Here is a 17,759-nt window from a genome sequence, read left to right on the forward strand (position 1 = left end):
GCGCCGGCGCTGGGCGGTTCGCTGGGCGGTCTATTGCAGTCGCCCAGCGGACGATTGGAGAGAGAAACCGCGCAGCGCTGGGCGGTTTCGTGGCGCTGGGCGGTGCGCTGGGCGATCCGCTCGGCGCTATTGCAGCGCCCGGATCGCCCAGCGCGATTTTTTTTTTAAATTCGAATTTTTGAAATTATGTCTTTTTTTTATTTTTTAAGATTTTAATTATGTCTTTTTTTATTTTTTAACTTTAAGTTGTAATGTTATTTTAAATTTTCATTTGTAAATTTAATTAATGTAATTTTTTTTAATTATGTAATTTTTTTAAATTATGTACTTTTTAAATTTTATTAATATTAGTGAATTTTCCCGTATATGTCTCGTAAATTGAATTTCGTATATTGCGTTATTGTTAATTATTGCATTTTGTATATATTTGTTAATAGTGATGTGGATAGTATGTGACTAGGCTATGGCTGGGCTATTGCTGGGCTATTTGCTTGTTTTGATGATGTGGCAGTGGCTAGGCTATGGCTGGGCTATTGCTGGGCTATTTCTATTGTGGATGGCCTTAGTGACAAAGAGAAGCATTTATGAATTTCAATGTTGTGGAATCAAGCTCAATGATTTGATATTTCAGTTTTTTAGTAGTATGATTGGCTTAAGTACATTGAAATCAAGCTCAATGGTTTGATATTTCAGTTTTGTAGTAGTATGATTGGCTTAAGTTTGTTTTCCTAATATTATAAACATCCTTGAGCTTCACAAGATTGTCAACTCAATTCGAGTAATAAGGTGAAAAAGAACAAAATACTAGGACTATATGTTATACTACAAAAAAGAAGAGTCAACCTACCATATTCAACTAATTTAGTTTAATTATGTGATCGAATCCGATTGATTGGTAAGCATGATTTCAAACCAAACAATAATACATTTGAACTCAACCGCATTACATTATCATGATTTAGGAAATCAACTTATGCAAAGACAAGACCTAAAAAATAAGATTAAATCAAATGAGTGAAGCAGGTGTGTGTAGAATTACAATGAATACAAGAAACAAGAAGCTAACTAAAGCCTATAACCATGCAAATGTTTAGCCCATCTTCTAGCCATGAAAGGATCATGAAAATCCCAGTTCTCAGCACTGCTCATCCTTCCACCTATTCCCACACCAGCACCATCACCACTCCCATCTCCTTTATCCGTCCCGCCCACGATGGCCTCGCCTCGTCTCACGCACTCACCATCGCCTCCTCCCTCCGTATAGCTGTATTCGATGCGCACAGGTCCATAATCTGGCAGATACACCGCCACGTTCCTCTCCTCGCCCCCTCTCAATTCCTCGATCCTAACAATCCCCGTGCCCTGTTCAATCCTCATTTGCACGTCCGTCACAGCCCCTCCCAACGTCCTCGCCAGGAACTCCTCAAACTGGTGCATGATGAACCCGTTTGACACCCCAAAACCGAACCCTACGTGGAACCGGTGGACCGTGACACCAACCTCCATGTCAAACTGATGGTAGGATCTCGAAGGGCTGTCTGTTAGATGCAAGATGCAAGATTGTGTGTTCTTGTGAAGGCGGTCCTCGAGTATCTTCACCCCTTTCTTAAGCCCCTCCATCGGATCCGCTTGCCCCATGTAGAATAGCCTATCAATGACCTGCAAAGCGGTCCTCTTCCCGTAGGAGGTCATGCGCTTGAGGGGGAAGACGCGTGCCGCAGCAGAGGAGTAGGTCACGATAGCTAGGCGGTCAATTGGCCGGAGAGAGAAAACTACCAGCGCCATCGCCTGCTTCATCAGCCTCAGGTGCGGCCCGTTGGGGCTTGCAACGAGGACAAGGTCCGTTGCTGGCTGGTGCGCTAGTTTGACACAGAGATAAGCCCTGTTGCTCGGGGAGGAGCACAGCAGCGGCGTCTCTCCATTTGAGGAGAGATGTGGTGATTCAGCCATTGAGGACGAGGTGGAGGACATGGCACTGAAGCCGGAATGCGAGAGAGAGAGATGGAGGCGCGGTTGGGTGGTGGTTGTGTGGTCAGGGTCGATGGGGTCGTCATCATCATAGCGAGCAGAGCGCAAGAAGGATTGCCTGTGGACACGAGAGTTGGCGATGGAGTCATCGAGGATCTGAAGAATGGGGTCGGCCTTGTTGGAGTGGAGGGAGCAGCGAGCGTTCAAGTTGCGAGGAAGCTGAGTCCAATTAGCACGGCAGATGGGGCAGGTGACGCTGCCATGGTGCACGTTCGAGGAAATGCAGGCGAAGTGGAAGGCGTGGGAGCACTGGGCCGTGAAGATCGCCTGGCCCGGGCTGCTCCCCGAGCTGTAGTTTAAGGGGTCAAGACATATTGCGCACAAAGTCTGCAAGAGTGATCAACACAAAAGGATTGAGGATTATTCAACTTGGAATACAACCAACACCACATTGATTGAAAATGATTTTGTATTTTATTTTGAACCAACTGATAAATTGTGTGTGTGACATTACACATTCCATGTGCTTTTGTATTTACAAAGCAATATAGTAGGAGTATTCCACCTAAATTTGTTGCCCTTTTGTGATGGATACATCAAATTAAAGCTCATTAATCTTGTAGGCGTCATAACAACACACACATTTAGATTCAGTCTTGCTCAGGGAAGGGATCTCACCATCAAACAGGTTTTGAAAAAAAATAATAATAAAGGACGTGAAGAAGAGATTGAATACAAAGAAGCACCTTATTAGAAGAGGGGCTGGTAATTGAAGTGGCATTGGCGTGGTTGGCAGCATCAGGGGTAAATTTATTGCAAGAAATGTTCGTTTCCGGCGAAATCTGTAGGCAGAAATTAAGATTAAAACAAAAAACAAAATCTAGTGTGAATAATGTAGAGAGAGGAGAGTTACTTACAGTGGTGGCAGAGGAGGTGTGGAGATGAGGGTGGCAGAAGCAGAAAGATACACATGTCTGTACAAACAATTTCTTGGCGGCTCTCCTGAATTTCCGGGAAGCGCCACCGGCTTCTCCGCCCATTTCCACCGCCTCAAAAATGTTGTATGGATAATTATTGTAGAATAATAGAGCAGCAGGAGATTAGAGTGCAGAAGGTGGAGTGTTCACCAAAATTCTCTGCCATCTCCAATTTTCTCACTTCATCAGTTTAATGCTGTGCAGGTGCAGCCCAGGGAGAGAGAGAGAGAAAGAGAGATGAATCATGATTGAGGTTGAGAGGGCCCTCTAATTCATCCACTTTCTTGGACTGCTACTGCTAATAAATACAATCCGACTAACCAAATTCCCATTCCACTTTAGATTGCTTTTACCAATTTTTTCATACATGTGTGAATAAATTGTCGAATTTATCGAATTTATAAATTACTCCATTATTACTAGTAGTATTGACTATTGGTGTGGGGTCTGTTCTGATTTTCATATTCCTATTTTAATTTTTTCTTTTTTAAATCATTCATTTTAATATTATTTTTTACTGATGAATTTTTATTTACAGTGTATTATATAATCTCAATAATAATTTATATAATAAGTTGTGAAAATCTTAATTTTTTCAAACAGATTGAATATCGCTTTTTCCAATTTACTATGATTATAGTAAAAAAAATAACTAGCATCTAAATAATACTCTCTCCGTCCCATCTCAAGTGATTGATGGCTTTTCGGCACATATTTAGGAAAAATAATACTCTCTCCGTTTCTTCATAGTTGAGGCAAAACTTTTCGGCATGGAGTTTAAGAAATGGATGTTGAATGTGTTAAATAAATAGATAAAAAAGTAGAGAGAATAAAGTAAAAAGTGAATAAAGTAGAGAGAATAAAGTAAGAGAGAGTAAAGTAAGAAAGAGAAAAAAAGTTATTATATAGGGAAATGACTCAACTATGAAGAAACTTCTTAAAATGGAAAAATGACTCAACTATGGAGAAACGGATGGAGTAAATAGTTAAAGTGGGATACAAAGTAAAGTAAGTAAAAGAATAATGTAGATATGACTTTCTTCTGTATTATTCTCTCTTACTTTACTTTATCTTTACTTTAACTATTTATTATCACTGCCGCAGAATAACGGCCAAAAAGAAATCAATCAATTTAGCTAGCTGGGACAGAAGGAGTAGTAGTAATAAAGTTCAATTATTAATCACTATATTTGGTGATCTAATAGCTTAAATATTGCCAATTAGAATTTGGAAATTATTTAAAAACAATGTCATTCCCTACAAAGTTTGTTCACGTATGAAAATAATTCTAAATGGTAATTTAAATGCCAGTGGATACGCAAATGCACCTTTAATAAACTTGATTTTATATCAAAGAAAACAAAAGAAGATGGACTGAAAATTGGTAAATGAGTAAATGGGTATAACTTGGTCTTTCAGTAGAGGGAGCGCAAATTCTTATTCACTTTCTTCATATTTTCCTTTTTCTTTATCTTGTTCGTTGTTAGGTGATGTGTGGGTCCTCCAATTTTTGTCTTGTCCCTCCTCGAAAGAGCAAACTCCTGGCTTATTTTTCATTCAAAAAGCAAGAAGCAATCTAATGAAATAATCGAGGTATATAAAAGCTTGTGAAGTTTGACTAGTCAAACCAATTTAATTTAGAGGCTGTTTAAATATGAGTCACTAATTGTTTTAAACTTTGAAATCCTGAATCTTAATTAGTGTATTTGTTAAGTAATCGTATAATGATTGTTAACCGGCATTGCATTTTTAATTTCATCATTTCACCAATGAACTTAATTATAAAATTCAAACTTTGGAATCCTATTATAATTTAACTGACATATAAATTCAGTATTTTATGAGAGGGACATATTTATGGTTTTACGAAAATATCAGTCTTTCATTCTACCTATCTTGATATTATATGCCTTTTTTTATCTTCTTGTACTTCTTTTCTATTTCTATTATAATTCATACAAATTGTTGGAACGAGGAAATTTATTAATTGGAGAATAAGAAGGAAAGAGATAAAGTTATGGCAAGAATAATGAAGGAAATCAATTGAAGATTATGGAAGATCAAATCAAGAAGATATTTATGGAATTATAATATATTTTCCATGTATAGCTAGAATTAGAGCCTATAAATAGTTGTGTAACCATTGAGAGAAATAACACAAGCATAATCACAATGTAGTCTTTACAGTTTTCCCGTCTTTTACTTTCTACAATAGTCTTTTATTTTCCGCATTTTACTTTCTAACATGGTATCAGAGCAGGTTCGATCACATGGATCGATCACTGTCTCTATAGCAAAATTAACAAAAAAAAATCAAAAACCATATCAGAAGAATATCAAAGCACGTGGAGGCTTTGCGGTTAGCAACATGAAGTTCTTCACCAACAAAGTGATGGCATAGCAATAATCGACGGAAATGGCGTCACGAGAGCGGCAGCGACCACCTCTATGGCTGGCGGTGGCGCTGTAAACGGTGGTGGCGCTTGGCTGGACGGAGACAACGACATTGAGTTCTCCGCGGTTGAATTTCAAACAGACATCGACGCGAAGCCCGACCATGGCGAGGCAACAGCGAGATCGAGCGACAGCAGCCCTGCGGAAGGAACATAGACGGCGAGAGGGCGTCGCAGCCGCGCGGCAGCGAGGAGGCTGGGCGAAGGCAGAAAGGCGCCAACCCTGTGCCAGCAGCGAGCGGCGGTGGTAGCGCAAGGCGATGGCAACTGTGGTTGAACCCCGACAGCGATGAATGTCGGCAATAACGAGGCTGCTGTCTATGAACAACCAACCGCGGTGGAGATGGCAGCGGCGAGAAGCAAGCGCTGGGCAGTGGCGGTGATTTGTTTGCCCGCTGAGTGAAAGAGCAGCGACGCTAGATGCCCGAAGCGAACCATGCAAACGACGGTGTTGTATCATCGCGAAATCGAGGAGAGAAAGGCGAGGGGAAAATCAGAAGCGGTGACCTCACGAGGCCGCCGTTCTGGCGGAATTGAGAAAAAATATGTAAAGAGAGGAGTAAGAAGAGATAAACGCTGCTCCAATTTTGGGATTTTAATTTCTCAAGAATTGGGAGTAAAACTTAGACACGAGGTTGGCTATTTTATTCGATTTGAAAATTAGCTGTCGGATAGAACTTGAGAATTGAAAGTGAACGAATAGAGTCACGAATTATCCGGCTGAGGAGGAGAGGAACTAAACAGCCGAACAATGCCCGCTGAAGAGAGAGGCTGATGATGGGAGCCTTGAAGGATGTCGAGAAGATGGCCACAGAGAATGAAGTAAGCTAATTTATCACCGCCATGAGAAACTAGCCGCAGACAGCTTGTGTCGGCTTCAAAGGTGGAATCCGTCACAGGGGGAGAGCTGTGGAAATAGTAATTGAAAAGAGAACCAACGATGGTGTATTGTCAGTAGGTAGGAGAAGAGAGTAGTCGCTAAATGAGGCGGGACACACAGCCCCGTTGGGAAGTAAAGCCTACTGGAGCAATGATCATAGACATTGAGTTCACATGGAAAGATGAGAGATTGATGGGAGGAAGAGGCCAGACTGGCCCTATTGGATAAGGCTGAGGAGAAAGGTGTCAGCATGCCCGTCACCTCTCCTCGGTAGGGAGAAGTTGCTGATGAAGTTGGAGGAACGAAAGGTGATGCTGATGGAGTTAATTAGAGCAAAGCCTTCCCAAGAAGGAAGGAGTCTATTACCAGAATGATGAGGCTGTGAAGGAGAAGATGTGGCCAAGGAATGGCCAAGAGCACTGGTCGCCTACCACTATCGGGTGATTCCACTCACAGCCGGAGAAGACAAAGAGAGAAACCATCGAGGGAGAGAAGAAAAGAGTTCCAAGAGGGGAAGGCGAGAAGGGAAGATATCATCTCTAGCTAGAAGATTCATAGAGATGACAGGATAATGGCCAAAGAGAGAAAAAAACCAGAAAGGCTGCTGGAGAAGCGTTGGTCGGTGCAAGAAGCCGATGGCGGAAGAATGAGAAGAAGGAGAAGAAACGTCGAAGGGGCGAGAAGAGAAAGCAGTCGAGATGCCTCCCCGTGCAGAGGGAGGAGCAAACCAGAAGTGTTAGCTAGGAGAAAGGACCTACTCCTATGTCTTATGGAGCAGAGGATCCGCAGGTGATTGCTCATCGGATTTGTAGCCAATAAATGAAGCAAAAGAAAAAAGAAAAAAGAAAGGAGGTAGTCCAAGGAAAAGGAAAGAATGAAATGGTCTGAGGATGGTCCTCCAAAATGAAGCTAGTTTAATTCAGTTCAAATATAGTATGAATTTGAACTCCTCGACACGAGTCTAAATTGTTTGAATTGGCTCCTAGATACGAGCAAAAACTGTCAGATAAGCTCCTCGACAAGAGTCAAAACTGTCAGATTAGCTCCTCGACAAGAGTCAAAACTGTCAGAATTAGCTCCTCGACAAGAGTCAAAACTGTTAGAATTAGCTCCTAGATACGAGCTAAAACTGTCTGATGGCTCCTTGATATGAGTTAAAACTGTCTAAGATGGCTCCTAGATACGAGCTAAAACTATCTAAGATGACTCCTTGATATGAGTTAAAACTATCTAAGATGGCTCCTGGATACGAGCTAAAACTATCTAAGACAGCTCCTAAATATGAGTAAAAACTGTTTAGACAAGCTCCTTGGCACGAGTTAAAACTGCCAACAGAAAATTGAAGAGTTCCTTGACATGAGTTAAAAATGTCAACAGAAATTTGAAGAACTCCTTGAAAAGAGTAAAAACTTTCAATTATCAATGAAAATTGAAGAACTCTTAAATACGAGTATAAATTAGACAAGCTCCTTGACACGAGTTAAAACTGCCAACAGAAAATTGAAGAGTTCCTTGACATGAGTTAAAAATGTCAACAGAAATTTGAAGAACTCCTTGAAAAGAGTAAAAACTTTCAATGATCAATGAAAATTGAAGAACTCTTAAATACGAGTATAAATTATTTATCAAACTAAAGATCGTGCAAGTTAAGTGTCGAAAAAACTCGATACTTAACTTGAGGGGGAGTGTTGGAATGAGGAAATTTATTAATTGGAGAACAAGAAGGAAAGAGATGAAGTTATGGCAAGAATAATGAAGGAAATCAATTGAAGATTATGGAAGATCAAATCAAGAAGATATTTATGGAATTATAATATATTTTCCATGTATAGCTAGAATTAGAGCCTATAAATAGTTGTGTAACCATTGAGAGAAATAACACAAGCATAATCACAATGTAGTCTTTACAGTTTTCCCGTCTTTTACTTTCTGCAATAGTCTTTTATTTTCCGCATTTTACTTTCTAACACAAATAGCCATATAACTTAGCATTCACGTGTACTCCACAACTGAAAATTACTAAAAAAAAAAAAGGCAAATGTTAAAGAATTTCCAAAACTTTCGAAATATTCAGGAACAGAGAAAATATTCTTGGGCCCTCAAAAGTTGTCATGAGTGGTAAGTCGAAAATAAGTGGTGGAAAAGAGGGGAGTAGATTTGTGGAAGCCCAAGCCCAAAGGTCAATGAAGACAAGAAGTGACCAACTACCTAACCAATATCTACCTCTTGTATTAAGGATTGTATTGCGCAACAAGGATTGTCAAATGTCAGTCATATTTATTGACCAAAGTTCATAAATAAATACATTTACATAATTTTGAAATAAAATTTGAGTCATATTTTATTTTATCCCTTAACTTTAAAACTTGATAGTAAAATCTACTACTATAAATTTTAATACTTTTTTTTATCTTTCATGGTTTTATAATGATGAAATATTTTGGTTTTCTTTATTGTAGTAATATGTTTACCACATCAAGTGCATAATGAGTTTGGATTATTTTTTAGTTTGATGGGAAAAATAATAAAATTCGTATGCTACATTACACAATTTCAGCTAAATTAGACTTGTAAAATAAACTGAGAAAATTGTAAAAATTCATGATGTTTACAGTTGTTTTTAAAGTTGCGGGACGGACCATATATAATTTTATCAAATTCATGATTTTTCTGAAAATTTGTCATTTTAAGAATAATATAAACATAAATTACATACTATAATATTCATAAGCTTACTTGGATTGAATATATTTTTATTCAAAATAGGTTTATCATTAATTATACTAGTTTATTTCCTAAATTACAGTTGATGAGTAAATACATATGCCAATTCAATTTAAATTAATTAATATTCAAGAATTAATTATAAACGTAAAATATCTTATGAATAAAGATAAATGTACATATATGTACATAATGCTTCTAGATTTTAATTTCAATTGAATTAAATTTCAAATTATTTTTTTTTGTTATAATGTTCTATAGTAATAAAAAAATGTGAAAAATTTATGACAAAATTTTACATGATTTCGAGCTTGATTCACAATATATATACAATCTTCATTATTTTTTACTTAAATATGTAGATATATAGTTAAAAATTTTTAATGTTTTCCTAAATTATTGCAAAATAATTAGTAAGTAATTTATTTTTATTTAACGGATTACAATTTAATTACTTTTTGGTAAAATATTTAAAAATTTTAATTATGTATTTAAAAAATATATATACATTTATCACTATCCATATCTAAAAATCTAAGTATGTAGGTAAATTTATGCACATTTATTATTGCTCTATTCTTAATTATATGTCTCATTTTGTTCTGACTCCCTTATTTTGAAATTAAAATAGGGATGACATTTTTACAAGGTTCACAATCTGGAAGAAAAAATAATGATTAGTAAATTAACTGCAAATAATATAATGAAATAGAATAAAAAATAAAGTAAAAAAAGATGAAGGATTAGAGAAAAATAATAGTACTAGTATAAAAGGAAAATGAAAATAATGATTAATTCAAACACGATATCTTTGGTCTCGGTCATTATCACTTTACCATCTGCCTAATCACATTTATTTTTCAGCAAAGAATAAACCTAGAATCAACAAAAGTAGAAAATGAAGCTTAACGACGAAACTAGAAAAGCTTAGAAACAGCGTAACACATATTTGCAAGTTTAAGCATGTTCTGGTTCCTTCGAGCGATGCCGACGCCGATGCGCAATCCCTTCCCGCAGTCGCTCACTCTGTGCTGGATATCAAGGGATCGAGAATCCAAATCGTAATATGATTCCGAATTCAAATCGTTGAGCATCCCCTCCAGGATCGCAACCGCCTTATCGTAGTCACCGAGGCATTTCTTCAGCTCATCGGCGCCCGATTTCACCTCGCCGGCGATGTATCCTCTTGTATCAGACGCGTTCCGATACGCCAGCCGGAATATGATGTCGATTAGCTCGTAGCGGTCGGCGCCGGGAGCGCGGGGATCGGAGTAGACGGCCTCGCGGCAGAAGGCGAAGTCTGTGGTGTTTCTGCAGACTGCGATGGCTAAATCTGGTTTCTGAGCGGCGGTGGAAGGGAGGAGGCAGCAGAGGGCGGCGATGATGAGGGAAATGATACGAGGAGCGGCGGCCATTTTGGATATGGATCAAAATGGAGTAGTTGGTTGGGAAAAACGGTTTGTGAACTGATTCATATTACTATGTGATTAGGGAGGGTACATGCAGTTGATGCGGAATGTACAAGCACACGCAATTAATTCATATAGGCTGTTTTATTTCGATATGTCAATAAATTGGTCAACATCCTATTTAATTATACTTCTATATCTATATTTGCTCAAAATGGAAAAACATAAGTGAATGATGCCGTTCTTGATTTTTTGTTTGTTTATTCAATACTTTACTAGTACATTTTTTCTTCTTTGAAGGGAACTACGCAAATAATCTCTAAATATTGCATTTTGTATGCTAACCATCACCGAACTTCAAAAAAATCATAGTTACATCTTGAACTAAAATGTAATCACATTTGTGGTAATTTTTATGTTATTCATTATAATTTTGCACTAAAAATGCTCCATAAGGCATGTAGAGCATTTTTTAACTTTGATAAAAATAGAATATCCAAATATTGAATATGATATTTTTTCTTTCTCTTTCGATATTGAGTATGATATTTTCTTATAGTTGGGTGTCTATAAAGATATTTTTTCACTTTACTTTTTTTAATCACTTAAATCGAATCGTCTTTCTCTCTCGTTTTCTTAAACTTCAAGAAAATAAAAAATAAAAATAAACATACTATGAAATTTTTAAATATAAAAATTAAAATTATAGAAATAACGTATAGCTAAATTTAGTTTGATTGTGAATTGATTATGTTTTAATAATAAAATTAAAAATTTAAAAAGAATCAAATCACAATAAAAACTGTATTACATTTTTATTTTTAATTCAAAATTATATTACATATTTAATCACTATGAAATTAAAATTATAGAAATAATTTATAGCTAAATTTAATTTTGATTGTGAATCGATTATCTTTTAGTAATAAAATTAAAAATTTAAAAATAATCAAATCACAATAAAAATTGTATTACATTTTTAATTTTAATTCAAAATTATATTATATTTTTATTTAATTTTGATTCTGATTCAATTTTTTAAAATTTAAATTTTAATCTTTAATATTAAAAAATAATCAAATCACAATCAACATTAAATTTAGCTACAAGTTATTTTTATAATTTTAATTTTTATGTTTGAGAATTTTATATTATACTTTATTTTAATTTTTAATTTAAACTATAAGAGAAATATAGAGAAAATATAATATCCAGTACCTAAATATTCTTTGGGGGCATTTTCGGTGTAAAATTGTGATGAATAGTAAAAAAAATACTATGAATGTTATTATACTTTAGGTCATGGATTATATTTTTAAAGTTCAGGACTATTAATGTAAAAACACAAAATTCAGAGATCATTTAAGTAGTTCTATGCTTTTGTATTTTTTTTTGTAGGTTATGTGTGGGGTCCTCTAATTTTTGTCCGGCCCTCGATAGAGCAAAATCGACCAAAGATTAATGTTTCCCAATAGCCTGACTTTTTTTTTTCGAAAAGCAAGAAGCAACCTAATGAAATAATTAAGGTATATAAAAGCTTGTGAAGTTGTCAAACTAATTAAATGTAGAGGTTGTCATAATGTGGTCACTAATTGTTTTAAAATAATGTACTTGTTCAATCGTCTAATGATTGTTTACTAGGCATTTTTAGTTTCATCATTTCACAAGGAACTTAATTACAAAATTCAAACTTTCGAATCTTGAAACTTAATTAGAGTATTTGATTATTGAATTTATACTCACAAATCTTCAATTGATAATCGTGATATTATAACTACTGACATATTAATGTTGTTTTACGAAAAGGGACACATTTATACTTGTAATACATGTCATTTTTCATAACAAACTTGGATATATGTGCCTTCATACCATTCTTGTAGTCTTTCTCCTCCTTTATTTTCTAATTCTATTATAGTTCCTTCATTCTATAAAATTTGTCATGTTTTAACTCATGAATTATAAAATAGTATATAGTAAAAGGATATTGAAAAAGTCAGTAGAATATGGGTCATATTTTGATATAATTTTATAATAAAACGGGAGTGAATGAATTAGTGGAATGTGAGATCTAACTATAAAAAATAATAAAAGTGAATGAGACAAAATTTATGGGATAGACAAAAAAGAAAATAAGTGACAAACTTTCTGCACAAATTAAGTATTTCATACAAATAACAATCTAACTTAGCATTCATGTGTTAAAAATAGAACTTAAAAACATGCTATAAGTATTTTTCCTAAATTTTTTAAATATTCAGGAACAGATAAAATATTCGATTTTTTAGAGAATTTTTATCATTAAAATAATGCTCCTTATATGCATTCTGGGGCATTATCAAATTTTGTGAAGTGGAGTTTAGTAAATAAGAGGCGGAAAAAAGGAAAGGAGATTTGTGGAAACCCAAGCCCAATGGTCTATGAAGACAAGAAGTGGCCCACTACTAATCAATCTCTACCTCTAGTTTTAGGGTTTGAATTGTTCCGACAAGGCTTGTCCAAATGTCATTCATAGTTATTGACCATGTTCATACATCAATACATTTAAACAATTTTTAGTTTATCCCACAATTTTAAAAATTGTAGTAAAATATACTTTCTCTATCTATAAAAATTTGTCACTCATTTTTATCTTCGCCCGTCCCAAAAATTTGTTATCTTTCTATTACATTTCTTAAAATATGTGAAAGATCAAATGGTGACAAATTATTAGGGACGAAGCATAAATATTAATATATTTATTTATTCTTGGTTTTATCATGATGAAATATTTTAATTTTATATTATAATATGTGATTGATTTACTGCATCAAGTGGCAACGACCATCTTTAATTAAGCTCATGTAACCTAGCTACAAAGTAAGTTGTTGTTTTATCTAGAAAAGCGAAACCTGTTTCTGGGAAATAGTTCTCAATTATCGAAAAATAGTCGGGATGTTGTATTTTTGGGAAATATTTCTCAATTATCGGGAAAGTAGCTGGGAATTATCGGGAAATATTATCGGCTAGACTCGTATAGCGGCAAGAGTGCTGGTTAATTTACTATCCAAACTTTCTAAGTCTTGGTAATACACCTAATCCTTAATTTTCCAAACCTAAAAGTTAATATCTAAAACTGCATTAAGTTTCGGTTTTAAACAAGATTATAAAATTCAGTTGGACATATTTATAAGTACTCTTAATTTTTGGATAGTTTCCGAATTTTATAATAATGTCCATTTTTAGAAAAAGATGAAAGTATTTAGTTGGACTTCTATAAATCCATTTGTCAAAGTATTATTAGTGGGACATACCACATCACATTGCCATGTGGTATGCCTTGACCACTAAATTTTTGCTCTAGTTCTAGGCCGAGGAAAAATATCGAAATACCACACTTACCTTATCTAAATAATACCAAAAATACCTGTTTTTCGGTATACCGCAATTTTCGGTATGGTATCATACCGTATCGAAATCTTTCGGTACGGTAACAGTACCAATTTCCCTATACACTCTTTGGTATGTATACGAATCCTTGGTGCATATCGAAAAATTGATATATGTTGAAATATTACATAATTTTTATACTCCCTCCGTCCCGGGCTACTCGCTCATTTCCTTTTCGGCTCGGAGATTAAGGAATGAGTGTATAGGAAAGTAAAAAATGACGGCTGTAGGTGAAATTTTTTACTAAAAATGGAAAGAGTGCAAGTAACTTGGGACGCCCAAAAAGGAAATAAGTGCGAGTAGTGCGAGACGGAGGGATTATTATATTTAATATTTTTATATATAAAATAGAATTAAAAAGAAAAAATATCCGAAAATCATATTTTTAATTATTTTGTGTACAAAATCGATTTTTTTGCATAACGGTAATAAGGTATACCGTACGTACTTCGGTATACCGCAACAAAGGTAAGATAACGGTATCAAAAATTAACCTTACCGAATTTTCGGTATACCGGATTGCGGTATACCGAAAATTCGGTATGGTATTGGTACGATATTTTGTCATACCGTAGTTTTCGGTACGGTATACCGTATCGATCCACCCCTAGTTAGTTCCCAATCATTATAGAAGTTAATAGTTTTGTAGTCGGACATATTTATAGGGTTAGTTCTATAAAGGAAAGTATTTTAGTGGGAGGGATACTAAATAACGTGGCCATCTTGAGTGGTTCGGAGGGAGTATTTTTTTTTCCATGGTGGATAATACACAACTCTCTATTTTCAACTACTTACATAGAGATAAGTAATATGTCCGGATTTGATTGCGCAGTCTCTCTTTTTTTCAGAGCACATGCAACTAGATGGATAACGTCCAGAGAAACGATCAATAATCTTTAATTGAAGGATTTAATTGGGAAAAAATAATTACACTAATATAAATTTAAGTTAAACAAATGGGCTAAATAAGTTTAAAGCCCATTAATTTAAATTGGTGGTTGTTGGAAGATGGAATGACCGGAACTCGAAGCGATATGCTATTCAATAAAATTTTAAAGCTCATTAACTTAAATTCATCTCACTTGGGATTATATATATCGACACATAGCTGCGTTATATTGCTAACTTTTTAAGTTGCTAACTTAGTAAACTCATCAACGCAGTGTATTAAAAATATGAGTACGATGACATTAAAATATCAAGACATAATTCCAACACAATATATTGAAATGCCAACAAAATTATGTGTTGACATTTTAATATTATCGTTGTTGACATTTTTAATACACTGCGTTTATGAGTTAGCAGAGTTAGCAACTTAAGAAGTTAGCAATTGATCACACCCCTATCGACACATTCCCACCGATTCGCAGATCTCACTCTTACAATTCTCAGGATAGCAAAGTATTAGATGGATTTATAGAATCCCTTATCTGCCTCAGATTCTTTACATATCACATGGAGGATGTGTCAGACAGGGAGGACATGCCAGAGGAAGTAGGTATCACGGAGCAATCACTCATCGGAATGGGCGGCATTGGAAAAAACTACACTTCTTCGTGTATTTTTTTTATTTAATCGAGCTTCATTACTACACTTTAATTTCCATTTTTGTATTTCAGATGCTTTAGATATTGGATTGTTGGTAGCCTTGAGATTTATTGAAAGTTTTTACTCTTTGAAATTGAACATAGTGAACATAGTGGATCAAGGGTCCAATGTTTAGCATGGTGCACTCACGTCAAGAATGCGAGAATATATGTGGTAAATGATGACTTGACTGTTGCACCGTTGTAGCTAACCTCTTAATTCTCCAAAGAAGGCGCCAGTAGCAGATATGAAGGCATCTGCATCACTGTCAAAAACGACTTTGACGATCAAGAATATTCCTAATCCACTAAGGTAGCTATATGAGTAAAAATATTTTGATTTTAGGTGTTACGATTGAGAATGAGGAATCAATGTTTTTGTCTTTTCTTAAATTGTAGAAATATCGTCAAAATTGCTTGTGTTGCTGCCACTTTCTTAAGATGTGTGCTGAAAAGAGGAAATTTAATTCTGAATGTCTGTTTGTATCCATATGATCATTAATGCAAGCTCATGTTTATATATGTATATAATCCTACTAATAAATACATTTCCATATGTATAATCCTATTTCATGAATTGATAATCGTTCCTTCAATTGTTATTTATGTGTAGGGGAGATTTCATGTTGAAATTCCTTAGTATCTGATGACTAGACGCACATGGATCAAATTCAGAGGTCCAAAGTTATGCCGGGTGATGCTTTCAATATTTAATATACTACATAATTCGGGGGTAAAGGTACGAAAGTAGAACAGTTGAAGAAGAAATTCTTTAGTAAATAGTTGGGCTGCAACATTGGCGGCCAACTTGCTAGTTTACTACGACTGCCTCCTATGTCGTTCTGACGATGTTTATGTAGATGATTGGGCTTGGACACTAGGTGAGGACGTTGAGGCTCGGAACCGATGCCATGGGGCACGTGCAAGTAAGGGGTGGTGTCACTACATAGATAGACCGTATATGAAGAGGGCAACTGTAAAGTACCATTTTTACGGCCTTGTTTGGGCTTTCCAGATTTGGTCGTATCAGGCCATTCAAGCACTAGGAATGAAATGTGGAGTTCAAGACCGAAAGATATATTGCCTCGATATTAAGGTGGAGCCAAAGCTGGACAATAGAACTTATTATAAGTATGTCATCGACGATCCAAAGGTACATTCTATCTTATCTTGTCTCATAAATTGTATGCATTAGATTATATGATTACACTTTTATTATACTACAGTATATGTATCCTAACTAGGCCGTCGTTGTAGGGTCGGATCTGAATGAAGGGATGGTGTCACTACATAGATAGACTGTATATGAAGAGGGCAACTGTAAGGTACCATTTTTACGGCCAAGTTTGGGCTTTTCAGATTTGGTCGCATCAGGCCATTCCGACACTAGGAAAGAAATGTGGAGTTCAAGACTGAAATATATATTGCCTCAATATTTATGGTGGAGCGAAAGGTGGATAATAGAACTTATTATAAGTATGTCATCGATGATCTAAAGGTACATTCTATCATATCTTATCTTATCTTCTCATATTGTTTGCATTAGATTATATTATTTCACTTTTATTATATTACAGTTTATGTATCCTAACTGGGGCGGTCGTTGGAGGGCCGGATCAGAATGATTGGTTCCCGGATCAACGTGGCAATTACGAGCAATCATAACCCACCACCTACATCAATGTACTCCTAGTTGGAGCATCGACTTATCTTGCTCACTCATTGATACGCTCGGATTTTGCAATGTTTTAAGGTCTTTATTTGGTGTGTTTTTAATGTCAAAATCACAATTCATGTCCATATTTTACATATTTTCTCTATTTTGGTATTTTGACGTATTTTGTGAGATTTGTGCATATTTGAGCCTAAAAAGACAGGAAAAAGTCGAAGTTGGAAATCTGGAGCATTCGATATGCCCAGCGGTTCGCTGCAAAATGCACAACGATCGTTGAGGCCCAACGACCGCAACGCCAGTAGCGGTCCGCTCCGGAAAAAGTGGTGCTGAAAAGAAGAGACGCCCAGCGACCGCTCGAAGAGTTTCTGAAGCTACTGGAATATTCACAGCGACCGCTGCAACACAGTGTTGCGACCGCAATCCAAGAGGTAGAGGCTACGGATCAATGTGCAACAACTGCTGTCCAAGGTGCAGCAGCCCGCAGCGAAAATGCGGCGCACGAATTTGACCTACTTTCTCTCCAAGATTTACCAAACTTAGCCACTTTTTGCCTTATTTGATGGAGCTCGATTTTTCCTCTATAAATACCCCCTAAAACCTCTTCATTATCATTTTCTTTTTGCCATATAATTCTAGAGCATAAAATTAAGAGAGT

General features: G+C 35.7%; 2 protein-coding genes and 1 long non-coding RNA gene across 3 annotated transcripts; 1 reads left to right on the forward strand and 2 right to left on the reverse strand.

The window, feature by feature from the left end:
- Nucleotides 1–849: 849 nt before the first annotated feature.
- On the reverse strand, nucleotides 850–3,261 carry LOC121742706 (probable E3 ubiquitin-protein ligase WAVH2). Its single transcript, XM_042135940.1, has 3 exons — nucleotides 2,886–3,261; nucleotides 2,715–2,810; nucleotides 850–2,355 (listed from the first exon to the last, which is right to left on the reverse strand). Exons 1-3 carry the CDS (start codon nucleotides 3,006–3,008, stop codon nucleotides 1,066–1,068), a joined length of 1,509 nt encoding a protein of 502 aa, XP_041991874.1. The 5' UTR covers nucleotides 3,009–3,261; the 3' UTR covers nucleotides 850–1,065.
- Nucleotides 3,262–9,738: 6,477 nt separating this feature from the next.
- On the reverse strand, nucleotides 9,739–10,566 carry LOC121741012 (cell wall / vacuolar inhibitor of fructosidase 2-like). The gene has a single exon (XM_042133695.1). It carries the CDS (start codon nucleotides 10,415–10,417, stop codon nucleotides 9,920–9,922), a length of 498 nt encoding a protein of 165 aa, XP_041989629.1. The 5' UTR covers nucleotides 10,418–10,566; the 3' UTR covers nucleotides 9,739–9,919.
- A 5,763-nt stretch (nucleotides 10,567–16,329) lies between these two features.
- On the forward strand, nucleotides 16,330–17,105 carry LOC121741410. Its single transcript, XR_006037856.1, has 3 exons — nucleotides 16,330–16,582; nucleotides 16,687–16,927; nucleotides 17,007–17,105. It is a non-coding gene; the product is annotated as an uncharacterized LOC121741410 (long non-coding RNA).
- The last annotated feature ends 654 nt before the right edge of the window (nucleotides 17,106–17,759 follow it).

The sequence above is a fragment of the Salvia splendens genome, chromosome 7, assembly GCF_004379255.2.
Source record: "Salvia splendens isolate huo1 chromosome 7, SspV2, whole genome shotgun sequence".
Classification (NCBI taxonomy): Eukaryota; Viridiplantae; Streptophyta; class Magnoliopsida; order Lamiales; family Lamiaceae; genus Salvia; species Salvia splendens.

What these genes read in the sequence shown, in the direction of transcription:
- LOC121741012 (XM_042133695.1), bottom strand. Translation starts at nt 10,417, where the DNA reads ATGGCCGCCGCTCCTCGTATCATTTCCCTCATCATCGCCGCCCTCTGC.
- LOC121742706 (XM_042135940.1), bottom strand. Translation starts at nt 3,008, where the DNA reads ATGGGCGGAGAAGCCGGTGGCGCTTCCCGGAAATTCAGGAGAGCCGCC. An exon ending in ACACCTCCTCTGCCACCACT is followed by an intron (nt 2,811 to 2,885) that starts GTAAGTAACTCT and finishes TTCTGCCTACAG; the next exon opens with ATTTCGCCGGAAACGAACAT. An exon ending in CCAGCCCCTCTTCTAATAAG is followed by an intron (nt 2,356 to 2,714) that starts GTGCTTCTTTGT and finishes TCACTCTTGCAG; the next exon opens with ACTTTGTGCGCAATATGTCT.